General features: G+C 44.0%; 1 protein-coding gene across 2 annotated transcripts in view; it reads right to left on the bottom strand.

Moving 5' to 3' along the window:
- Positions 1-26,485, bottom strand: part of LOC132897975 (uncharacterized) — a 126,525-nt gene that overhangs the window by 32,053 nt on the left and 67,987 nt on the right. For both annotated transcript variants that reach the window (XM_060939290.1, XM_060939291.1), the window contains exons 11-12: positions 18,414-18,503; positions 6,584-6,667 (exon numbers count right to left, since the gene is read on the bottom strand). In XM_060939290.1, coding sequence (XP_060795273.1) covers positions 6,584-6,667; positions 18,414-18,503 — 174 coding nt within the window. The remainder of the gene's footprint in view (positions 1-6,583; positions 6,668-18,413; positions 18,504-26,485) is intronic.

The following is a 26,485-nucleotide window of genomic DNA, read 5'->3' as shown; positions in this document are numbered from 1 at the left end:
AAAAGCTAATTCCTAAGACTAGTTTTTGCCCAAAAATGCCAATCTTACTTCAGTATCTCGCCTCTACGCGAGATTATGAGTAGATGTTCCAAGACTTTTGGAGTTTCACCGTTGTGGAGCACGTGAGTCACTTCCGTGGAAAGCAGAGGATTTCTTGGTCCAACGCGTGGTTGCTCGTGATGAAAAGAAAGTCTCTGATCAAAATAATGTGCATAGCACTTTAATTAGGAGGAATCTGATCGCTCCTAACTTTAAATTAAACTGTTTTGGGCGGCAGTTCGGTAACGTTACTGATAGACAAACAAAACCGGCTGTAGCTCAACCGAGAGAGAGATAGCACGATTTAAGTAGTTCTAACGTGGCCAAGGGTAAACAAAAACCATGTTGAATCATTTTTCTCGGGAGAAAAGACGTCTTTATCTTTGGTGCTCGGTAGAGCAAATCTCTTTGTGTCCATGTGATGAACTCACGAGGCGCCGAAAGAGAAAGAAGGAAGCATTGTTCAGTTACTTATGGCTTCCTGGAGGATGTGACGTAGGTGATCCCGCCCAGGCGTGACGTGCGTCAACGCGGAAGTTGGCTGATGGGAAATGTAGTTTCTTAAAGGGACTGTACCTACAAGAGGAACGCTTTGAACTGGCATGCCATTGCTCAAGGACAATGCGCCTGTCCACACAGCACAGGTAGCAGGGGCAGAAGCAGCCAAATGTGGCTTTGCTTGTTGCCCCATGCACCTTGCTCACCCGACCTGGCACTGTCTGAATTCTATCTGTTTCCCAAACTGAAATCGTAATTGTGGGGTCACCATTTTCAGAGCGATGATGAAGTTATCCATGCTGTTGAAGAGGCTCTGGAGGCTCAAGATGTGACCTTCTTCCATGAAGGGATAGCGAAGCTTGAACACTGGTGGACCAAGTGCATTGAAGTAAAAGGACACTGTTCTTGCATTGCATTTCAACATAATCTTCTTCTGTTTTCTGGGTGAGGCCAAGAACTTTTTGAAGTACCCTAGTGTGGCAGTGGGGGCATGGTCAAGCGTCGGTCTGTGACTGGAGGGCAGAGTCAGGGAAGGTAAGTGGCAGAGTCACTACACCTGATGTGAATTAACCTGTGTTTGTGTGTCTTCCCAGCAACCATGCCCTATACAAGGACAGAGAGAGAGCAGAGGAAGTGAGCTTTCTCCCGCACCAGATGACTTGTGTGTGTGTGGCTGGGAGAGTGAATGTTAGTACTGAAAAGTGCAAATAAAAAGAGAGTTTTTGGAACTCAGTTCTGGCCTGCTGTCCTTCTGTGCTCCACCCACCCGCTCTGACTTCTACAGTGGTGCCGAAACCCGGGATCGAGCACAGAAGAGAACAGCCCCATGGAGTCCTCCCCCTTCACAGACCTGATCCACGCCCTCATCACGGCCCAACAGAGCCAGCACCAGGTGCTGCTCGCCCTCCGAAAGGAGCAAGAACAATGGTTCGAGGCCCTGGTAACAGCGCAACAGGAAGATCATCAGGCATTCCGGCACCTCCTCGCGTCGGCGGGGTCAACCATCTCCACCGCTGCGGGGTCAACCATCTCCACCTCACCCCAACGAAGATGGGCCCGCACGACGACCCCCAGGCCTTCCTCACGCTATTTGAACAAGCAGCAGAGGCCTCGGGGTGGCCGGTGGAACAGCGCGTGGTGCGCCTCCTCCCTCTGCTAACGGGCGAGGTGCAGCTGGCCACACTACAGCTCCCCACTGACAGCTGGCTGGTCTACGCGGACTGGCGCCGGGCCGTCCTCCAGCGTGTGGGGCGCACCCCCGAACAACATCATCAGTGCTTCCGCGCTCTGCGCCTAGAGGAGGTCGGCTGCCCGTTCGCGTTTGGCCAGCAACTCCGGGACGCCTGCAGGCGATGGCTGAGGGCTGACAACCGCGACGCCAAGGGAGTCGTCGACCCGGTGGCACTGGAGCAGTTCATCGCGCAACTTCCCCAAGGAACGGCGGAGTGGGTCCAGTGCCATCGCCCGGCGTCGCTGGATCAGGCCATTGAGTTGGCAGAGGATCATTTGGCGGCTGTTCCGGCAGCAGGATCACAGATCCCCTCTTCGCTTCTCTCCTCTATCTCTCTCCCCCCTCCCCTTCTCTGTCTCATCCTCGCCCCGTTCCCCCACCGCAGAGGCGGGGGCCGGTTCCCCCACCGCAGAGGCGGGGGCCGGCTCCCTCACAGCCGGTCTTCCACACCCGAGGTGTCCTCCCGTTTCCCACTTCCGTGTCTGTCTCTCCCCCCCTCAGCTGAGTGAGCCCCAGAGTACCGGTGCAGAGAGAAAGCCCGGGCCGGTTTGCTGGCACTGCGGGGAGCCGGGGCATCTTCAGCATCAATGCTCGGCAAAGGAGGTGGGTGCGGTGGTCAGGATCCCCGACGCGCCAGGAGCCGCCCTCGATCGGGCTGGAGTGTATCGCATACCGGTGAGTATCCAAGGGGATACATATCAGGCGTTGGTGGACTCTGGCTGTAATCAGACCTCAATCCACCAAAGCCTGGTGCAAGACGAGGCATTGGGGGGAGCACAGGGGGTGAAGGTGTTGTGTGTGCACGGGGATGTTCACAGCTACCCTTTAGTGTCGGTCCACATTTTTTTCAGAGGGGAAAAATTTAAAGGCGGCAGTTAATCCTTGCCTCACCCACTCGATAATTTTGGGGACTGATTGGCCAGGATTCGGGGAATTAATGAGTCATTTAGTAAAGAGTGGGTCCTGCCGTATTTCAGCAAGTGGAGGTCCCGGTGTCGCATTGGCGGGAGCAGCTGTCACAGAGCCAGCGTCAGAGTGAGGAGCCGCCAGCTCCTCCTCCCTCTCTCGGGGAATCCTTTGCGGATTTCCCATTACAGCAGTCGTGAGACAAGACTCTGCAGCATGCATTTGACCAAGTAAGAGTAATCGATGGTCAAACGCTCCAGCCAAACGCCACCCTGTCCTTCCCCTATTTTTCTATTATGAAGGATAGATTATACCGAGTGACGCAGGACACTCAAACTAAAGAACAAATCACGCAGCTCTTGATTCCAAAAAGCCGCCGGGAATTGGTATTCCAGGCGGCTCACTTTAATCCCATGGCTGGACACTTAGGGCAGGATAAAACACTAGCCCGAATAATGGCCCGGTTCTATTGGCCAGGGATTCGCGGCGATGTCCGTAGGTGGTGTACGGCATGCCGCGAATGCCAGTTAGTAAATCCAGTGGCCATTCCAAAAGTGCCTTTGCGCCCTCTCCCATTAATCGAAACCCCGTTCGAAAGAATTGGGATGGATCTCGTCGGGCCATTAGATCGGTCAACACGAGGGTACCACTTTATATTAGTTCTAGTGGACTATGCAACGCGATACCCGGAAGCAGTGCCTCTGCGCAATATCTCAGCACACAGTATTGCGGAAGTGCTCTTCCGCATTATCTCCCAAGTTGGAATCCTGAAAGAGATTCTGACTGATCAAGGCACCTCATTTATGTCACGAACACTGAACGAACTTTATGGGTTATTAGGTATTAAGCCGATCCGCACCAGCATGTATCACCCACAAACATACGGTTTAGTCGAAAGATTCAATCGCACCCTCAAAAATATAATTAAGAAATTCGTAAGCGAGGACGTACGTAATTGGGATAAATGGCTCGAACCCTTGTTGTTTGCAGTGCGAGAGGTCCCACAAGCCTGCACGGGGTTCTCCCCATTCGAATTGTTATATGGGCGTAAGCTGCGCGGTATGCTGCGAGAAAATTGGGAGGAGGGACCTTCACCAAGTAAAAATGAAATTCAATACGTTATTGACTCCACACACTCACACACCTAACCCAGGAGAATTTGCGGCAGGCCCAAGAACAGCAAACCCGCCTGTACGACAAGGGTATGCACCTTAGGGAGTTCACACCGGGAGATAAAGTACTCATACTGTTGCCAACATCGAGCTCCAAATTAATCGCCAAGTGGCAAGGACCCTTTGAGGTCACACGGTGAGTCGGGGACGTCGACTACGAGGTGAGGCGAATGGACAGGGGTAGGGCGCTACAGATTTACCACCTCAATCTGCTCAAACTCTGGAACGAGGAGGGCCCCGTGGCATTGGTGTCGGTGGTTCCGGAGAAGGCGGAGCTGGGGCCGGAGGTTCAAAAGGGAGCATTGGCATCGCGTACCTCTCCGGTCCCCTGTGGAGACCACCTCTCCCCGACACAACTCGCGGAGGTTGCCCAGTTGCAGACCGAATTTTTGGACGTGTTCTCGCCCCTGCCTGGCCGCACCGACCTCATAGAGCACCACACTGAGACGCCCCCGGGGGTGGTAGTGCGTAGCCGTCCTTACAGGCTACCAGAACACAAGAAAAAAGTGGTTCGGGAAGAACTTGAGGCCATGCTCGAAATGGGCATCGTCGAGGAGTCCCACAGTGACCGGAGCAGCCCGGTGGTCTTGGTACCCAAGGCCGACGGGTCGGTCCGGTTCTGTGTAGACTATAGAAAAAAGTCAACGCGGTGTCTAAATTTGACGCATACCCAATACCTCGTATTGATGAGTTGCTCAATCGACTAGGCACGGCTCGCTTTTACTCGACACTGGATTTGACAAAGGGTTTTTGGCAGATCCCCTTGACTCCATTATCCCGAGAAAAAACGGCCTTTTCCACACCGTTTGGCTTACACCAGTTTGTCACACTTCCTTTTGGGCTGTTTGGGGTGCCCGCTACGTTTCAGCGGCTGATGGATAGGGTCCTCCGCCCCCACGCCACCTATGCGGCCCCATACCTTGACGACATCATTATTTATAATAATGACTGGCCGCGGCACCTACAACACCTGGGGGCCGTCCTTAGGTCACTGAGGCAGGCAGGTCTCACAGCCAACCCAAAGAAGTGTGCGATTGGGCGGGTGGAAGTACGGTATCTGGGCTTCCACTTGGGCAATGGGCAGGTGTGTCCCCAAATTAACAAGACAGCAGCGATTGCGGCCTGCCCAAGGCCCAAGACCAAAAAGGGGGTGAGACAGTTCCTGGGGCTGGCTGGCTATTATCGTAGGTTTATACCTAATTATTCGGATGTCACCAGCCCGCTGACTGATGTCACTAAAAAGGGGGCACCAGATCCGGTCCAGTGGACGGAGCAATGCCAGCGGGCTTTTTCTGAGGTAAAGGCTGCACTGTGTGGGGGGCCACTGTTACACTCCCCTGACTTTTCTCTCCCTTTTATATTGCAGACGGACGCGTCGGACAGAGGGCTGGGGGCTGTTTTGTCCCAGGAGGTGGAGGGGAAGGATCGCCCAGTGCTGTACATAAGTCGGAAGCTGTCAGTGCGTGAGGGGCGCTACAGCACCATAGAGAAGGAGTGCCTGGCCATCAAGTGGGCGGTCCTCGCCCTCCATTACTACCTGCTGGGATGCCCTTTCACCCTCTGTTCGGACCACGTGCCCCTCCAGTGGCTCCACCGCATGAAGGATGCCAACGTGCGGATCACCCATTGGTATCTGGCACTCCAACCCTTTAACTTCAAGGTGGTCCACAGGCCGGGGGCGCAGATGGTTGTGGTGGGCTTCCTCTCCCGTTGGGGGGGGTGGGGTGGGGGGGGAGTCGGCTGCAGGCCGGACGGCTGCCCAGCCTGAGTCGGGCAGTGGGGGTATGTGGCAGTGGGGGCGTGGTCAAGCACCGGTCTGTGACCGGAGAGCGGAGTCAGGGAAGGTAAGTGGCAGAATCACTACACCTGATGTGAATTAACCTGTGTTTGTGTGTCTTCCCAGCAACCACGCCCTATATAAGGAGAGAGAGAGCAGAGAAAGTGAGCTCTCTCCCGCACCAGATGACTTGTGTGTACGTGTGTGGCTGGGAGAGTGAATGTTAGTACTGAAAAGTGCAAATAAAAAGAGTTTTTGGAACTCAGTTCTGGCCTGCCGTCCTTCTGTGCTCCACCCACCCGCTCTGACTTCTACACCTAGTAAAACGCTTTTCTGCATTCGTGCTACAAACGGTTCTGGATCCTTCTGTGTAATTGACAAAATCAGACGCTTCACAACACCATATTCTTTCAGCTTAAATTGTACTACGAGGAAGCAAATGCTAATTATATTTGACCTGTTACAGAGGGGAGATGCCCTGGAGGATTTACAATTTAATATATTGCAAAGTAGTGAATATACATATATTTTTGTGCATGTTAATTAAGAGCACTGCTGAGTGAAATTCATTCGCTGTCACATTGAGGCTGTGTGTTTAAACAGGAAAATTGGAACTTGTCAAATGAATATGAAATTCTGTTTTGTTTTTTTGAAATCTGCAATCAGATGTTCCCCATTAACCAAGGACATACTGTACATTTATTTACATAACACTGATTTTGTTGACGATCATTGGAAACAGATACCAACAGTGATGTTTATGAATGTGTTTACAGTTACCTTTTAAAAGCATCTGTGAAAATCCGGTGATATAAACTACTGTAACTCATTTTCTTATGTTGTAAAACATATTAAAACATTTTAATTTGGCTTTAACCATTTCCTTTCAATGGATTTGATTTTTAAATCATGCTGTCAAAATAAAAAAGATGTGAAAAAGATCAGAAATGTCATGAATACCTGTTAGACCCTTTAGACTCGCAAACAGTGTCATCACAGTCAAGATGTGGAGGAATGCAATCACACACGTCAATGCGTCATGTTCTAAAAAATGAGAAAAACACACAAACATTTTTACACAAGTGTAATCATGACACTGCTGTTACCTGAAATTTCAGTGAACAAATAATTCACCACAAAACTACAGTAAAAACACATTTAATGCTAAAACACATGGTCATGCTTTTGTACTGTCTGATTGTTTGCTTCTTCCTCTGAGCTTGCTGATCAACTATGTTACATTCAGCTTTAAATAAAACAATTATAGCGGAGCTCCATACTAAAGAAAATCTGGAAACCCATTGAGTTGATTCTTCATGGACACACAGGGATCCGTCCCCGCCCCTCACGATTCTGATTGGCTGTTTGATTTTGGCCGGAACAAGAAGGCAAGGCAAGTTTATTTATATAGCGCATTTCATACACAGTGGCAGTTGAAAGTGCTTTACAGAGGTAAAGGCAAAACAGTAAACAATAGAAAATAAAATTACATAAAATAAAGGGGGAAGAAGAGAGAAAAAATAAGAATTAAACAATAGTAGAAATAAAATAATAAAATGAAGTAAAAGTTCAGTAAAAAACAGCAGAATAAAATAGAATAAAAGTTAAGTAAAGTTTAAAACATGCAAAGACTGTAAAAGTTAAGTAAAGTTTAAAACATGTAAAGATGATGATATTTATCAGTTAGCAGAAAGCATCTGAAAACAGCTTGGTCTTTAGTCTAGATTTGAAGCTGCCAACAGCAGGAGCATTTTTGATGTCCTCTGGGAGTTTGTTCCATAGCTGTACTGCATAGTAGCTAAAAGCTGCTTCACCACACTTTGTTTTAACAACAGGTTTTACCAGTAAATTTTACTGCTGCGATCTGGTAGATCTGATTGGGTTAGGCCGCTGCAACATATCGGAGAGGTAATTGGGCCTTGTACCATTTAGAGATTTGTACACCAGCAGCAATGCTTTAAAGTCAATTCTGTAGTTTACTGGAAGCCAGTGAAGGGACCTTAGAATTGGAGTAATGTGCTCTGTTCTTTTTGTTCGTGTGAGAACCCTAGCCGCTGCATTTTGAACCAGCCGAAGTCGTTTGATGGTCTTTTTTGGCAGGCCTGTGAAAAGCCCATTGCAGTAATCAACCCTACTAGAGATGAAGGCATGTATTTTTTCCAGATCATTTTTTGACATAATTCCTCTTAGTTTGGAAATGTTTTTTAGGTGATAAAATGCCGATTTAGTGATTGCTTTTATGTGACTGTCAAAGCGCACCTACATAACTTATTTTTATCTCCAGATAATTTCATATTTATTGGGTTTTTCCACCGAGAACAACTCAAACAGTGCAACACAATAATCATCACTTTACACACTTTAATACAAACTTTAAAAAGATGTCAGAACAAGTGAACCAAGGAGAGAAAGATGAAGTGAAACCCAGGAAGAGAAAGAGAGTTTTGCCAGAGGAAGAAAAGGAAAGAAGCGGTGAAAGAGCGAGAGAAAGGCCAAGAAATCTTTCACAAGAAAAGCCACAAGCTGAAAGAGAAAGAAAACGGGTAAAAAAATGAATTAATAGAAATGAGTTGTAGGAATTTAATTCTAAAGAGTGATGTTGATTTTGAAATCACTGCGAAATCCTTCGGGATCTGACAAGTTGACCTGAATCCACTCAGTGTTTTCATGAATCCTCTATCTTTTGTTTTCAAAACATTTTGCTATAAATCCCACCCCTGTCAAAATGGTTCAACCCACCATCCACCCACGAAACCCCTCTATCTGACCCAAGTGGTACAGTCTTTCGGGTCCCCACGGAAACCCGGAAGTAGCGGAGTTTGAATGCCGGTGAGTAAAGTGAATACGGAATTGTCATCACAAAGTTTTACCCAATAAATGAGTGTTTTTCACAGCCTGTGTGTACATTTGCATTTCTTGATATTAGACAAAGTTAACACAGATGAGAGATGTAAATGACAATGAGCATTTTGAACGAGACATGATAAACATTTGGTATCCAAAAATGGCGCTGGGCCTTTCCCCGCTCTCCCCACAGCACAGTTAAATGCATGATGATGATAGATTATTTCGAACATGTAAACAAACAATGAATAAATAAGCAGATAAGAAAAGCAATACAGCATTTGCGACAAGAACACGTAAAAAGCCACTAAATTAGAAAATAAACCTTAAATAATATAGGTAATAATATCAAAAGAAAACAAGACAAAAATACAAACAATGACACACTAAGCAGTTTTGAGTTTGCATGTCCGAAAAGGAGTGGGCTGAAGTAAAAACTTAGATAATCCCACCCCTCTACTAAATGCTATATAAAATGCATGAAATGCTATATAAATGCATGAAAATGAAGTGATGGCAAACAGTGATTAATGCCGAGCATGGCTTATGAAACCAGTTATACTGATCAATTCAAACGGTCTGGACAAGGAAAGAAAACAGCAATACACTAGCGACAGGGCAGCTGATGATCAAGTGGTGGCAAAAGGCTGCCTGTGCACTGCGCATGCTCCGTTAGCTTAGCTTTAATATTGCCTGCACGGTTTGGCTCCTGTTGCAACTTGGCCCACGAGGGTAAAAAATTTCAACCAAAGACCTTGAAATCTTTATATATTTCCCTTATTTTTCGGCGAAATTTGCCATTCTGTGTTCAAAATAAGAAAGTATGTCCCCTATGATTTTGGTGTGTGGGGGAGGGGCGGTTTCTGTCCCGCTCAATCCACAGAAATGACGTCAGAGAGCAAATGATCTCGCGAGCGCAGTGAGTTTCTAAGATAGAACCAGAGCCGAAGATTAAAATGACAAACTCCCGATGTGTCGTGTTCTGGGCCAAACGGCTGACTAGCTGTATTGGAGCTGTTAGAGAGCAGCAACTGCAAGTCGTGCGGATTCGTCATTCTAGATGAGCTGCTTTAGAACATCCCCACACCAAAACGAGCTCTATCAGTATTTACTCACCACGGAAACCAGTTTAACCTTTAACTGAACCACATTCCGATCTGTAATTCAATTTTAAATCTTCATATTAGTGGGGCCCCATAGGCACAGAGTGTGGAGACATAAAGAAACCCATCGAGTTGTTTTCTGATGGTTTCGGTCCTGTGTGCACGTGCCTGCCACCACAGGAAACCCAGCACCAGTAGAGTAGTAGTCGGGACAGTATAGTACAGGCAGGGGTGTAGTGGTAAAAAAAAGAGGTGGGTAAACTATAAATTTTGGGATCGGGGGACCACGACGTTGTAAGGGCCAATTCATAGTCGACGCAAGCATGACGCAAGGATGCTACGATGCGTATTGTATGAAACAACTTTTCTGACACATAGGAGTGTGTGTGTGCGTGCGTGCATGACAGTGCATGTGTGTGTGTGTATATGACAGAGTGTTTGTGAATGTGCATGTGTGTGTACTTGTGTGAGTGCATGTATGTATGTGTGTGACAAGGGTTCCCTGGTCTCTACTCTATATCATTCATAAAACAAGATACACAATAAGTATGTTTGAGGTTTATTAAATCTTAATAAAGAGAAATATAATGTCAGTGTGGGCGGCACGGTGGTGTAGTGGTTAGCGCTGTCGCCTCACAGCAAGAAGGTCCTGGGTTCGAACCCCGGGTCCGGCGAGGGCCTTTCTGTGTGGAGTTTGCATGTTCTCCCCGTGTCCGCGTGGGTTTCCTCCGGGTGCTCCGGTTTCCCCCACAGTCCAAAGACATGCAGGTTAGGTTAACTGGTGGCTCTAAATTGACCGTAGGTGTGAATGTGAGTGCGAATGGTTGTCTGTGTCTATGTGTCAGCCCTGTGATGACCTGGCGACTTGTCCAGGGTGTACCCCGCCTTTCGCCCGTAGTCAGCTGGGATAGGCTCCAGCTTGCCTGCGACCCTGTAGAAGGATAAAGCGGCTACAGATAATGAGATGAGATGAGATGAGATAATGTCAGTGTGAAAGAATGGCAAATTACACATACCAACAGTAGGCCATATGAAATCCATAAGCTGACAGATATATCACAGCAGCAGACCTTGCACTAGAAGAATGTTAACTTTTGTGTGTGTATGAAAGTGTGTGTGTGTGTGTGTGTGAGAGAGAGTGAATGTGCATGTGTGTTTACTTGTGTGCATGTGTGTTTACTTGTGTGCATGTGTGAGTGAGTCCAAGCATTTGTGTGTGTGCGCGCGTGTGTGACACACCAAGTAGAGTGGTGTTTATGAAATCTAAATAATCAATAAAGAGAGAAAAATAAAGACTGTGTGTAAGAATGGCAAATTACACATACTTTCAGTCCAGATGTGTGGATGGCATCTGATGCTTTCTGATACTATCTCAGTTTCCTCTGCCTCCATTTCGTCTGTCTCTGCATCTTCTCTGTCTGATTCTCCTCCCTCATTTTCTCTTCCTTCTGTTCCGTCTATTTCTGTTTTTCTTCCCTCATTTTCTCCTCTCTCTGTTTCTCCCTCAGTTTCCTCTATCAAAGTTTCTCTTAAAGGCCTATCTGATTCTCCATCCATTTGCCTTCTCTCTTTTCCTCCCTTTTCTCCTCTTGTAGTTGATCCTGTTTCATCCTCTCTTTGCCCTATTTTCCTCCTCTCACTCTCTCCTCCTTCTGTCTCTCCTCCTGCTGTTTCTCCTGGCCCCGCAACACTTTCTGTCTCTCCACCACTATCTGTAAAATTAAATTAAAACGGCTAAGTACACCAATCATGTGGACAAGTATTTCTGCCCAATCTGAATGCTATAGCCTTCTTTAAAAAATAAACACACACACCCACACACCGAGAAGGGCGGGGAGGAGTGACTTGCCTAACGTTACTTTAGGCTGTTCTCTATATTATGTCCGTGACATGAAGCTAGCATGCTGTCATCATGACTTCGAGATTAACATGAAATGACAACTATTTGTCTTACAATGCGCTACAAATACTGAATTTATGTTGATATAATAATTACCAAAAACTTTAGACTGCACTAACAACATCATTTGTCTGCCAGAAAGGTAGGCTAATTTGTTGCCACAAGTTAACAACCTAACGTTAGTTAGTGGCATGGTTCACAAACCAAAACGATGGGGAGTTTATCCTAAAAACGTGAAGTTCAGGATTCTTTTTGGACTCACTGTGTCGAGACGTTTTGCTGGTATCAGCTGGAAGGGTGATGCTCCGACGCTTCAGAAATCGCCTAATACCCATTTCTTCACACACGTAATCAGTGACTAATGAATCTCGCAGTCTGCTGGCTCCCGCAAGAGGGTGAGCGGTAGACAGACAATTACTACGCGTAGGCTACGCAGTGTTGATAAAACCCACAAGAACTTGTGCAGGATCTACTAGGTGTAGGCAATTGAAAAATAACGGAAAAACTGTTTTAATATCTGTATAAAACAAGAGACATACGTGCGTAAACTGTATTTAGAGGTGGGTAAACTATGCTTGGACGTGCGTAAACTATATTTAGAGGTTCATAAACGCTATTTCCTAAAATCTGGAGGTGGGTAAACGGCGTTTATGTGCATTTACGCACCACTACATCCCAGAGGGGTTCCCAAACTTTTCCATGCCAAGGCCCCCAGAGTGCGAATTACCCCACCATAATTGGGGGGTACCATCATGGTCCACTATCATATCAATCCCCCCCCGCGGTCCTGTCCCGTCTCATCTGTGGAAGTCGGTGTCAGTAACTCAACACAATAACTCTGAACAATAATTTTTAATGTCATTAAGAAGCATGACAAACCATACAGTACTACCACAGAAGAAAAACAGCAGTACAACCTGATAACCTTCTTTGTCAGAACAAACTGGGTATCAACACTACAAGTGAGTCACATACACACATGCAGAACAGTCCTGCTGAATGTCTTGCTCTCTTTCGTCCTGCTGTGCCTCTCCTGTCTGCTGGGAACCCATTTTCTTTATTCACATGAACAGTGTATAAAACCTAACTGCACCTACACTTGTACTGTAATTGTCTGTAGATCTTAGTGCTAATATTTACTACTTACTCTTTTAGCACCAAAAAAATGCCTGATGTCTGGCCCTTTTCTTTTCCTCATGTTTGGCCTACTGTCTCTGTGAATAAACTCAAACAGGGTACTCAGATGAAACTATGAATATCTTAAAAATAATACAAAAGGAATGTAAGTAAAAACAATAGAAAACATCCATGTACTAGGCTATTTTGCCTAGGCTAGCCTACTACCTGGCTCTTTTTATGTTGCCTCCAGAGGTTCTGATTGTAATTTTACATAGGCTTAGCTAGGCCTACATCAGAACTTCTTGTGCCTAATCACACACACAGGATGGGCCTACAGTATGTGCCAAATGAATTTCAGAAGGGCACAATTTATTCATGATAAAATGAGAATGGAAACATATGGAGTTCTTCTCCTTTGAAATGAGAATCGTTTCTATATCACACTGTAATAAGCTTGATTTAAATAGAGACTTAGCTTATCTTGCTAACTAACGTTGGTAACTAACATTAACGTCCGTCCACTGTAGCCTTCTGGCCTCAGTGGGTAAGTAATTCAACATATAAAGATGTGACATGAGCTGAAAGAACAAATCACTTTAATAAATGAAAGTTGTAAAATAACACATTTTCAACAGGCTAAAAACTGGTTAGCAACTAACATTACCAATGCACGTCTTCTGCTGCAAACCACAGACTGTATAAATTGCTGCAAACCCATGGACTGTATCTGATGAATCAACTGAATACGGTGTGGACTAGAAGCTATTGCTTCTAGCGCAGGGCTTTTCAAAGTGTGGGGCGCGTCTCCCCTAGGGGGCGCCAGAGTTCTTCAGGGGGGGCACAACGTGAGGAAAAATAAACCAGAATAAGTTACTATTGCGGACATTTAGCGAACTTCAGCTAGCCTTTGCCAGAGACAAAATGGATCGATTTTTAGTACCTAAAGCTACAGTGAGTGAGGAGACAGAGTCTGGGCCAAGCAAAAAAAGAAGGAAGTATGACCACGATTATTTAAAGTTTGGATTTTCATGGACTGGATCTGAAGATGCTCCACTGCCACAGTGTGTTGTCTGCCAAGAGGTGCTAGCTAACGATGCTATGAGATGTTTAAAATGTGTAAAACAAGATGTTTAAAATGTGTAAAAAAAAAAAGAGGTTTTCAAAAAGCACAGATGTTTAAAATGTGTAAAAAAAAAAAGATGTTTTAATAAAGCTCATATGTTTTAAATGTGTAAAAAAAAAGATGCTTTCAAAAAGCACAGATGTTTAAAATGTGTAAAATAAAAATGTGTACAACAACCATTTTTTTTTTAAATACGAATGGAACATTAAGTATAGCAACAACAAAAATTGTGTGTGTGTGTGTGGGGGGGGGGGGGGGGGGGGGTTGTTTATTTGCTCTCTGCGGGGGGGGCTGGCTCTCCCACACTTTGAGAACCCCTGTTCTAGCGCGTTCGAGCACTGCGGTCACTAAAAATGGTACGGTCCACAATATGGGTGTCTGTCTGAAATCGATTTACATTAAAATGTTCCTACAATAAGAATGCCGAATGGGAGTTGGTTTGAATTATATATTCCTTTTCACAATATCAGAAAAAATATCGGACCCCCCAAAAACTTATATTTTTGTCTCTTTGGGGGGTACTGGGTCTTCATTGGGGGGTATAGTACCCCTCAGTACCCCCCGTAATTCGAACTATGAAGGCCCCCCAAACAGCATTAGCTTCTGGCCGGGGACCCCTTTGCAAACCCACAGGCAATGCTAAAAAATATGTAAAGAAACATCAACTTTTAGAATGTTTTCTCTTTTATTCAATATTTGTTTAGCATAAGAATATTATTAACTAACATGTTTTCAACACAAATATTTTCGCACTGAACAATAAACTTTTCAACAAACTGTTGATAAGAACAGCACAAAAGAAATCAAACCACTCTCAATTGTGTTTGTGTGTGTGCCTGGGAGTGACAGACGGTTTACACTAGTGGGAGGGATGGGCTTGGTGGCTCCTACATAGTTTGTCAACCCTGGGCTTAATCTCCGTCAGTGCCATACGCATGTCATTGTCCACATGTAGACGTGCTCTATGTTTGGTTTTGAGTACCTTTAAAGTTGAAAAGCCAGACTCACACAAGTAGGTTGTTGCAAAAGGGAGAAGGCATTTCAATGCCCTGTCAGCCAAGCTGGGATAGTCCTTTCTTACATGTAGCCAGTAATTAGACGGGGAAGAGCCTCAAAGTCCATTTTTAAATCCCCCGAGTTTGTCATCTCAATCAGCTCCTCCTGTGACTTTAAGTCCAGACTAGAACCGACACTGGGGGCAAAGGGGTTCCTAACCCAGTTTAAATGTGTGTTTTTGAGGTCAGGGAAATAGTCTTTGAAATATCCTTGGAGCTGCTCCAGGTGAGACTGGATCAATGGAGAGACGGAGTCCAAATCATCACATGACAGCAGCTCCTGGTGAAGTAGTGGGAACATTTCTGTAACTCCCTCCTGGAGCTTGTTTGACCACAGCATGATCTTTTTGGAAAAAACACGCACTTTGTCTTGCACCTGGAGTATGTACGTGTCACATCCTTGCATGCTTTGATTCAGTACATTTAGATGCTGGAAAATGTCTGACATGTATGCAAGTTTGCGGATCCAGGTTGCATCGGTGAACCGATCTGCCAGCTGATGCTTTTCAGATGAGAGGAACTCTGCAACCTCCCTCCACAGCTCATAGACATGGTTCAAAACTGCGCCCTGTGACAGCCAGCGCACGTTCGAATGAAGCAGCAGCCCCTCAAAATGAGCACCCATCTCATTACAAAGCAGAGTAAACAGTCTGTGTTTCATGGGACGGGCTTTAATAAAATTCACTACTTGTATAACCTCCTGTAGTACCTGATTCAACTAATTATCCATCCTTTTTGCGACCAGTGCCTCGCGATGGAGCATGCAGCGTGTGGCCACTACATGCGGAGCCTTCTGCTTAATGAGCGAGGTCACTCCACTGATCTTCCCGGTCATTGCCGCGGCTCCGTCCGAACACACCCCCACACAACGGGTCCAGTCCAATCCGTTAGACTCGATGTAATCATCCAAAACTTGAAAAATGTCTTTCCCAGTAGTTCTTCTTTCAAGTGCTTTACAAAATAGTATTTCCTCCACAAATCTTTCCTGTGAAATAAATCTGATGTACACAAGCAGTTGGGCCTCATTAGATAAATCTGTGCTCTCATCCAGCTGAAGTGCGAAGTATTCGCTGGCTCTCACCTGCTCCAACAGCTGAGCAGATACGTCTTGAGCCATGTCACCAATCTGTCGGCTCACGGTGTTCTCAGAGAATGGGACAGCATCGATTTTTTTTTGACAGCATCCTCACCAAGCAATTCTCGGACAATGTCTTTGGTGGCTGGTAAAATCAAATCTTCTCCAACTGAATGAGTTTTTTTAGCACGAGCAATGTGGTACGAGGCTAAAAATGATGCCTTCAGGGCCTGCTCGGGGACAGTAGCTTGCTGGGTGAATGCAGCAGATTGCCTGACCAAATGCTCTTCTTTGCGTCTGAAGAAATCTACTGGGTTTTTTTCGGCATCTGTCGGATGTTTTTGTACCAAGTGGCGCTGAAGTTTCGAAGGTTTTAAGCACTCGTTTGACAGGGTCTCCAGACATAGGACGCATTTTGGGCAATCACGGCCATTTTTCTGTATGGCTGTAAAGCCATACTTAATGTATGCTGCCTCATATTTTCGGATTTTAGTTAGCCAGGACTTCTTGGTTTTTTTTGCAGCAGTGTCCTCCACAGCAGGGCTGTTGGTTTGTTCCTTCGGTCTCTTCTTCAAAAACCTGTCCATTTTGCGCTAGCAATACGCTAGTTTGAGGAGCAAAGCAGCTTGATAAATGGCGCATACCGCAATGTCACAGGCAATCGGAGAGATGAGCATGGCAAACAATGTTTCGATATGATGTATTATTATTAATAATTATATTTTATAATAATGATTAAAAAACTAATTGCAATATATTTAATAATAATTATTTTTTTAAAAATTCGCAATTTTTTTATCATCCCTCCAACTTTCTGAGGCCCCCCTAGCACCCCCTGACGGCCCCCCAGGGGGCCGCGGCCCCCACTTTGAAAACCACTGGTATAGACCCTTTTCAGTCACGTGACCTTCGTAAACACGACCACCATTTTGGACATGTAGCGGACTTCGGCTCGAATTGGTTTGAATGCGAGGAAGGCGACAAACAGAGAACATACAAGAAAAAGGAGCGAGATGCAGAAAACACCTTCGCTATCCAGCGACGTAGGGCATTTACAGGGCGAGCAGAGGGAGAAATAACAACAGTAACGACACATTAGCAACGCCGTACAGAAATAACGGTTTATGGCACAGACCCTTTCGGTTCTCGCTCATCTAGCTGCTACAATGACTGCTTAGACTGCAACAATAATACCTAACACACATTTAAGTATCCGTCGTAAAGACGTGAAACTCGTCGAGTGACGAGTGTGTTCATTGATAAGCTAACACAATCTAAAAGTAGGCATACCATCACTCTGCCCTGGCGCTGTGTACAGTTTACCTTCTATGGTTTGTGCACTCACTATTTGCCATTACTTTCTCCAACCATTGTTACAGATTACAGGGAACGGCCTGGATTTAAGAGACAAATACATGTTCCTTTTGTTTTGAACACTTATTTGTAGGCAGTGCTTAATTTGTAAAGTGGGAGGTCCCGGAGCGCAGAGGATGAGCGGCTCCGGTGCGGAAAAAAAGAGGGGGGGGCGCGGCGCTGTGCTTCTGGGCATGTTTTGTAATAACACAGCAAATTAAGTTCATCTGCAGATATTTTGTGGATGTCGTTTCATGAGAGAAATCACCAACAAGACAGATATCAAAATCAGACATTAACACTAAATAAACTTGCATTTTTTTATTTAATTATTTGGGTTTTTTTTTTTTTTGGTTACATAGTCAAAAGAGGTGTCGGATTACCGGATCCAGTGTAAATAGCTGCCGGAGCCAACGCCCGAGGTTCCGGAGCGCGCTCCAGCTTGCTCCCCCTCAAATTAAGCGCTGTTTGTAGGACACTGCCTCTGATCTGTCCTACAGTCTACCAACAGCAAAGGAACACAACGTTAGCTAATGTTGTTAGCTAATAGCTACTACAGAAGAACAAAGAGGTTACAATGGGTTATTTTAGCCTATTTGGTTACACACTCGCCGCCACAGAATGTTAACAGCAATGTAATGCCTTTTCTGGCTAATTTTATTCATCTTACCTCCAACAAAGTGGTCACTGCACAAGCGTTGGTATGCCGCTATCCATCTTCTCCGTCGGTCAGCATCTACCGGGATCCGATAAAATGATAACCCTTGCCTTGTTTGTTGATGGTTACTACATCCAGGTGCACAACAATATAGTGGCATGATGGAAGTCTTGCTGAAAATAAACACTTTCTTTGCTGCTGTTCCTCAATGCTGGCTGTGGTAAACTACTGGTAGTACATGTCCAAAATGGCGGCCGCGTTTGTCGTGACGTCACGTGAAAAGGGTCCATAGTAGTGAGTAACTTCTCACTGTTGTCGCTCGACATTTTGTGCAACATAAGGAAACAGTATAGTAACTATAATGGTAGAAAAATAAAACAAAAGAGGCTGGCTATGATGTAAGAAAATTCTACAACTCAGAAACAGATGGGAGCTCCGCTTTTAGGCAGGGCCTCAATCTATATATTAAATTCTTTCCTATGTGAAACCATGTGAGGGTCATCCAGTGGAAAAGCATCTCCATTACCAATAAAAAGTAATAAAGCAGTACTGGTACTTACCTTTCATATTATTCAAGTTATAATGGATGTAGATCGACCCTGATGCACTTAGAACCTCCAGGATCATCAGCACTGATATACAGATTAAAACTGCAAAAACAAACAAATGTTTTTACACACTTCACCTGACACACATTTCACTGGTCTTACTGAGGTTGTTAAATCTACTGCACTCTCCGTACCTGAATCTATGACACTTGGGACGTTCTTATCAAAATTATAAATACAGCCAACTCCAGAATTATTGAACTCCTTCATTTAAAAAAATAAAATAAAATAAGGGGTTTGGTCTAAAGTATCCTGGCCCAAGATATCATTCATCTGAAAGTAATCCATGATCCACCTCCATGTTTTGCAGTGGGATTGGGGGCTAACATGCCAATAGTGTTCATGGGCAACATTTTTATCTCATCTGACCACCAGTGAGATTCCAATCAGGTCTGACATTCAGAAGCTTTTGTCTTTTATATAATAGGATATGAATGAATGAATGAATGAATGAATGAACCCTTTATTATCACTAGTGACAAGTATCAGCGAAATTCACCATCAACCTGTCCTTACATACACACACACACACAATTGACAGAGGTGGAGCAGACAGGATAGGAAGACGAATGAAAAGAAAAAATACAGAGTAACATTAGGAGAGGGGAGGAGAAAAAAGCAACCCCCACACTATGCTCCTATGAGGAGTACAGTGTGGGAACATTAAAAAAAACACCTCAGCACATAAGCACAAAATAACACAAGTAGCTACACTTTACAACATGAAAACTTGGGACTTGAGGAGAGGAGGAGGTAGAGGTAACCCAGTGCAAGCAAGCAGCCGTCCGCTCCTGCAGCCATGATGGCGCTGGTCACGCACCCGCTTGTCACACTGGGGGTAAAATCGGTGACCGCGGGAACTGGGGGAAGGAATACGAGAGCATCTCACATCAGTGACCTTCATGGGGAGATGTTGTCCCAGCAATGGCTTTGGCCGAGGCCAGTGCTGTCTGAGGGAGCCAAAAGCAGATAAGATTGGGATTGTTTGGCCTTGGGGCGAGCAGCCGCATTCTTTTACACGACCACTCTGTCCATTCTGTCCATTCTGGTCTCCGAATTAATCCATTTCCTTTGCAAAGCCGAAAGCTTCTCCATGATGTCATCCATGTTGCGATATGGTTTGGAACATAGCTGACACCAAAGGGTGTAATTATCTACTGCTTTTCAGTCTTACTGAAATATTATAAGAATAAAATAACTCTTTTTTTGCATATCAGTGTGACTGCCACTCCCACTCCACTCTTTGCAGTGCTTCGGGTATCTCCAAGGCTGATGGTAGCTAGCCTGGGCCCACCCATCCTAAGTGTGCCGCAACACGGGGGGCTGTTGCGAACTTAGTCTGGCAAGGCAAGCTATCTCCAGCTCTTCCAAGCTCCCGAAAAATCGGGAGCCAATCAAGTTTGAGCATCTCCAACGGCCCTGGGTAGAGGCGTGTTCAAGGCAGTGACATAGTAGAACTGCGACCAGAAGCCATAGATTGTTTACAGAATCTATGCCGGAAGCGCTTCATTCACTAGAAACATTACGAACATGGAGCAGCGGCAAGCCTTTGACACAGCGGTAGATGCTGTATTGAAAGCATTCAACGGGAAGTTCTCATTGAAAACGGAGCAAAGAGCAGCCCTGTTACTCAAGCAGTTTCCGTCGCGTCACATACGTCAGAGGAAAGAGTGATGTGAATGGTTTAAGCTTCGTCACAGCCTTTTCTGGCTTCAACCAGTAGCAAACTGAGGTATTTCAGGGAGGCGGGTCAACCACGCGCTTTGAGAAATGGTTGGGCTTAATATCTTTGCCAGACCAATGCTTGCAGAGCTTTGAAGTTGCGTTAGCCAGACTAGATGGTATCATGCTAGCTTGTCTAAATGAGCTTTTCATAAAAGATGAAAAGATTTGCTCAGAACTGCCTGCAGTCTGAACTTACTTGGAGTTGGAGTTTGGGGGCAAGGCTTTAACTACTATTATAAGGTTGTTAGTTCAGGATACATCATATTTTACAGGATTTCCCCTTGACTACAAAATAATATTTTAAAGATTTTCAACAACAACAAAAAATCCTATACTGCCTTTCCCTTTGGTTATATTTGGTTTCTTCTTTATCTCTCTCATCATGTCACTCTCAACATTTTTATTATGACTGTGTTTAATAATATTTGTAATTGTCTGAGTATTTTATATTAATGCCTGAGTTATACTGCTATTCTAAACCAGATCAGGCTTTTATTCAATAATTAATTAATAAATGAATGAATCTGATTTGTTTTTCCAAGTATATTCGATGACAAAAAGAACCTCCTATGTGCAACTTCATATTCATACTTAAAGAGGTACTGCACATTTAAAGGTCCACTATGGAGGATTCAGTTGATTGCAACCAACTGAAAGCTTCTACCTCACCCCTCCCTTTCCACATGTGTATTAGAATGACAGGTGGCTGTCAGATGTGGTGTACTTCGAATACATGCACACTCCCTTGCTTTTTCTTCTGCTAAATTCTAATTATGATCATCCATTATTCAAAATTTGGGTTCTCAAACTTGTTAGCCAGCACCAACAAAAACTTCTTTCTTCTTCTTCATCTTCCTTCTGGCCCTTCCTTCTGGATTCATGCTGCCACTTGTAAAAACAGAGAATGCAGAAGGCACTCTCTATAGGTTTGTCCATTCTGGCTACTGTAGCACCACAACATGGTGGCTCTGTCAAAGTGAACCCACTGCCTATGTAGATATAAAGGTTGATTCTAAGCTTACAAAAACACAGGGAGTCGTAGTTGCAGGTAATTATACACTAATGACATAACATACTTATGAATTCTGTGAACTTTGCCTTTAATGGCATTTTGTGGGCGTTACAAAATGCAAATTAGTTGTAGAGTGCATGCACATTGTAATATTCATGGTTGATTGAAATCATCAATATGAATACAAAGAAAATCCACATTTCTCTCCTGTACTGTAAGTAATGTTAGCGTAATGCTAACAAGCTAGTGAACTGTTAGTAAAATACCCAAATTCAGTGGAATTTACCAAATCAACTTTGATTTTGTTCATCATGAACCTTATCTGGAGAAGTGAGAGATGTGAACCGTTTACACCACATTTTGAGTTTAGGCATATTTTAAAGTATTTCAATTAAAGGAAAGGAAAGCACATGGTTAAAATACATTTATGAAGATAGATTATGATATAAACTGATGATTTAATAATTGAAAATAAGGAGCTCACACAACTAAGATATCCATCTCTGAAAGTTAGTTTCTATGCAGAATTCCCCCATCATGGACAATTTCATGGATGCTGCCATTGAAAATATTTTAACCAGAAACATCCCCCCCCCGATCATTTCCGGCAATGCTCTGACATAATTTGGGCACAAGGCATGGAAGCTCTGCATAGCGAGTAAGACTTGAAGTTGCCCCTGGCTGGAGATTATTTCATTAAAAGTTTATATGAAGAAAATTCCATTTCTCTAACAAAAAAGTGGAGGGGGAAAGATAATATTGATGTCACTGATAAACAGCAAGGGAAGAGTGAACAGCTGTTGTACTCCTATATGACTGAATGGTGTGAGGCAACTTTTCATATTTATATCCCCGATACAAGTAGTGCTGCTGTGACAGCCTCATTCTGCGATCTGTAACCTTGCTAGACTACGTACAAACAGATCTGCATACAATCTGACTTCCTTACAGTGGTGCTTGAAAGTTTGTGAACCCTTTAGAACTTTCTGCATAAATATGACCTAAAACATCATCAGATTTTCACACAAGTCCTAAAAGTAGATAAAGAGAATCCAGTTAAACAAATGAGACAAAAATATTATACTTGGTCATTTATTTATTGAGGAAAATGATCCAATATTACATTTCTGTGAGTGGCAAAAGTATGTGAACCTCTAGGATTAGCAGTTAATTTGAAGGTGAAATTAGAGTCAGGTGTTTTCAATCAATAGCATGACAATCAGGTGTGAGTGGGCACCCTGCTTTATTTAAAGAACAAGGATCTATCAAAGTCTGATCTTCACAACACATGTTTGTGGAAGTGTATCATGGCACAAACAAAGGAGATTTCTGAGGACCTCAGAATAATGTCAATAATCAATAATGGCAAGCTGTCCTGGCCCAGATGCAGCAAAACAGGCCCAAACCATGACACTACCACCACCAGGTTTCACAGATGAGATAAGGTACTTATGCTGGAATGCAGTGTTTTCCTTTCTCCAAACATAATGCTTCTCATTTAAACCAAAAAGTTCTATTTTGGTCTCATCTGTCCACAAAACATTTTTCCAATAGCCTTCTGGCTTGTCCACGTGATCTTTAGCAAACTGAAGATGAGCAGCAATGTTCTTTTTGGAGAGCAGTGGCTTTCTCCTTGCAACCCTGCCATGCACAGCATTGTTGTTCAGTGTTCTCCTGATGGTGGACTCATGAACATTAAAGGAGATACACAGAACCATGGCCTCACTTTCATTTATAAATGCCTTGAGACCTCAAGAATGGCATAGGAATAGTTTTAAGCATTAACAATAAATCTAATATAGTAATTTTTACGATTAAAATGATTCATATAGGTAGTGATCTGAGTGAATGACCTCGATGTCTGTAACATCACAGTAGGAAGTCTATTGGTCTCATCACCATTTCTGCTATACTAAAGCACAGAGCTGACTGCAACTCCGATCCTCCATTTTGAGCTAATTTATCGCCATGCCACCTAGATGTGTTGCTCGCCAGTGCAGCAACATGACAGAAGATGGATTTATGTTGCATTCATGGTCCAAGAATGTTCAAACTGCAAAGATTTGCATGCGTTTTGCGAGAAGTTCATGGGCATATTGGGCACCTACTAAGTGGTCTTTCCTCTGCTCTGCACATTTTACTGAAGATTCGTACGAGACCTCTGATCTGTTGAAGAGCGTTGGCTGTAAGGCCGTATTGAAAGAGGGTGCAGTACCAACAATTAAAGAAAAAGAAAACTACAAGAAAAGTATTTATTTTATTTTTTTTAAAAAAAGGAAAGTAAGTTCAGTTGCACCAGTTCTCCCAGAGTGTGAGCTGAGGGTTGTTGGTAAAACCCAGGACAGAATAGGGCGTGACATATTATCACTCGGGCAGTAACCTCCCCGCGGTTGTTGCTAAAACCAGTGATGTCCTGTCCCGGGTTTTAGTAATTGCCTGAGCCGAGCAGTAATGGCGGAGTACTCAGTATGGAGAAAATGGAGAATGAGTGGACTAGCCGTCTGATTTCTCCACTGGATATTGCTGCCATCTTGCCCTTTCGTGAAAGAAGCAAATGAACGGAGAACTGAATGAACAACTGAAAGTCAGACTGTTTCAAAACAATCGGCCACAAGATCGGCCTTCAAGAAGCGAGAACACAGACGGGTAAGCTCCGACTCTCATTTGGATATAAAACAACACGTTGTTTACCTGCATTTAGATTAATACATGTAACTTGTATTGTGTATTTAAGTTACCGGTATAAGATTATTTAATTTGCATCAGAATGTGATTGTCTCAGTTCATCTGATTATTTAATTAGCCTTTTATGTATGTTTTATCAGTGAAAATGCATGAATGTACATGTATGTTGCATAAGTTATAACACCTATCCTGTTTTAATGAGAGTCAACCCACAATCAATGAAGTCAAATCAGTCTTAGTTGACCAAGTCGGTAATGGTATTTCTTACTTTCACCATAAATTTTTATTGATATGACTTTGGTCTATAGCTGTCAAAGGCCTCGGCCTTAAAATTGGTTCCTGCTGTGACGTCATGCACTCAGGGCTGGCTGGGTCAGCGGGGCACCTCGAATGCCAACTTTGCGGTCAATTTTAACTCTCAAAAATATATATATCTTTTATTCCCATTTATGCAGCATACAAGAGTCAAGGATGGAGATACTATCCACTCAGAAATGTATTTAAAACTAAAGGTTCTGCATATATCCTTTAACATTAGCCAATGTGAGAGAGGCCTTCAGTTGCTTAGACGTTACCCTGGGGTCCTTTGTGACCTCGCCAACTACTACATGCCTTGCTCTTGGAGTGATCTTTGTTGGTTGACCACTTCTGGGGAGGGTAACAATGGTCTTGAATTTCCTCCATTTGTACACAATCTGTCTGACTATGGATTGGTGGAGTCCAAACTCTTTAGAGATGGTTTTGTAACCTTTTCCAGCCTGATGAGCATCAACAACGCTTTTTCTGAGGTCCTCAGAAATCTCCTTTGTTTGTGCCATGATACACTTCCTCAAACATGTGTTGTGAAGATCAGACTTTGATAGATCCTTGTTCTTTAAATAAAACAGGGTGCCCACTCACACCTGATTGTCATCCTATTGATTGAAAACACCTCACTCTAATTTCATCTTCAAATTAACTGCTAATCCTAAAGGTTCACATACTTTTGCCACTCACAGAAATGTAATATTGGATCATTTTCCTCAATAAATAAATGACCAAGTATAATATTTTTGTCTCATTTGTTTAACTGGGTTCTCTTTATCTACTTTTAGGACTTGTGTGAAAATCTGATGATGTTTTAGGTCATATTTATACAGAGATATAGAAAATTCTAAAGGATTCACAAATTTTCAAGCACCACTGTAAATCTGTCAAAGAGGCAAATGCATGAGTTTTTACACGTTCCTGGCAGCATAAGCACTCGTTAGCATGCTCTCGACTCATTCATAAAAAACTTCCTCATCAAGATGTCACTAGGCTAGCCTTCCGTAATTACAGTGGTAGACAGTCCAATCCCTACAGCAACACAGAAAGAGGGTAAACAAACACTGCTTTGCTATACAGGATTAGGAGGATGCAAGAATGGCAGAATTGAAAAAACTAGTCTGCATCAATTCCCAAAGGACAAAAAGGTAAGAAGATAATGGATAAATGCCATTTGCTGCACAGGGACAGACCTCTCACGGGCTGACTGGAATGGTCCTTCGGGTGCAAAAACAGCACATTCGCAGCTTGTGTTCTTGGAACATTTTGAAGAAAATTGTTTCACTCAAACAACTCAGATGCACCTGGCATTAGGAATACCGTACAAGCCAGTGCTGAATCCAGATGCAGTTCCCACAATCCTCGGCCAAAAAGCAGACAAGACAAACGAGACGACACAGTCAGTAGTCCGCAAAAGAGAAGTTCAAAGAGTAAGAAAACATTTTATGGCTTCCCTAACTTTTTAAGTGTGATACGTTATTTTGAGTTCCTTTGGGCATAAACATAATAATTGCTGATGCAGCTAAGCAGCTTGATGTTTGTTGTATGATGGGTGCTTTGCTTTGATTTAGTGTTGTCAAAAAAACATCGGTAATGACTAACCAAAACAACTCTATGAATATTGTTCACTTGTGTGTAACCAATCGATATGGTAATGCTTGTTTATCATGATCATCATTGTTATTCGTGTCATTGTCCGAAATACTTGAGGAAATCAGTGAAGAAATGTCACTGACACTATGGTCCTGTGACGCCTGCGAGCGTTTCGGGGGCGGTGCCTCTGTTGACAGCGGGGAGCTGGAAGTTGATTGTGCTGAATGTCGCCAGCTGCGAAGCCTTCACCTGGGCCTATTAATAGGACTTTGTTTGTGTGTGAGGGGCCGTGAGCGTTAGGCTTCACGTTGGCCATGGGTTTGGTAATTTGTATTTGTTAAAATTGTATGAATTCCAGTAAAGAGCATGATTTTCTGTTTTTGAGTGCCTTATTTTGGGTTTGGGGTTATTTGTTTGAGTCAGAATGTAACATAATGGGGGCTCGTCCGGGAGACCATATTTTCTGACCCTTTTATGTGCCTAATATCCAAACAGTATGACTGCAAATATAAAGACCAACGCACTAAGCGCTGGTTTGGACACTTCAGCGAATTTAAAAAAACTAAAGGATTCTGGTCAGCGACACTTGGGAATCGCATCTGCAGAGGCTCAAATCGGTGTTTGAACGTTTGACTGAGGCGCAGCTGACTGTGAACCTCGCAAAATGCGAATTTGCTAGGGGTACAGTGACTTATCTTGGTAG

Source organism: Neoarius graeffei, chromosome 14 (assembly GCF_027579695.1).
Source record: "Neoarius graeffei isolate fNeoGra1 chromosome 14, fNeoGra1.pri, whole genome shotgun sequence".
Lineage (NCBI taxonomy): Eukaryota > Metazoa > Chordata > Actinopteri > Siluriformes > Ariidae > Neoarius > Neoarius graeffei.
This window is presented reverse-complemented; position numbering and strand designations above follow the sequence as displayed.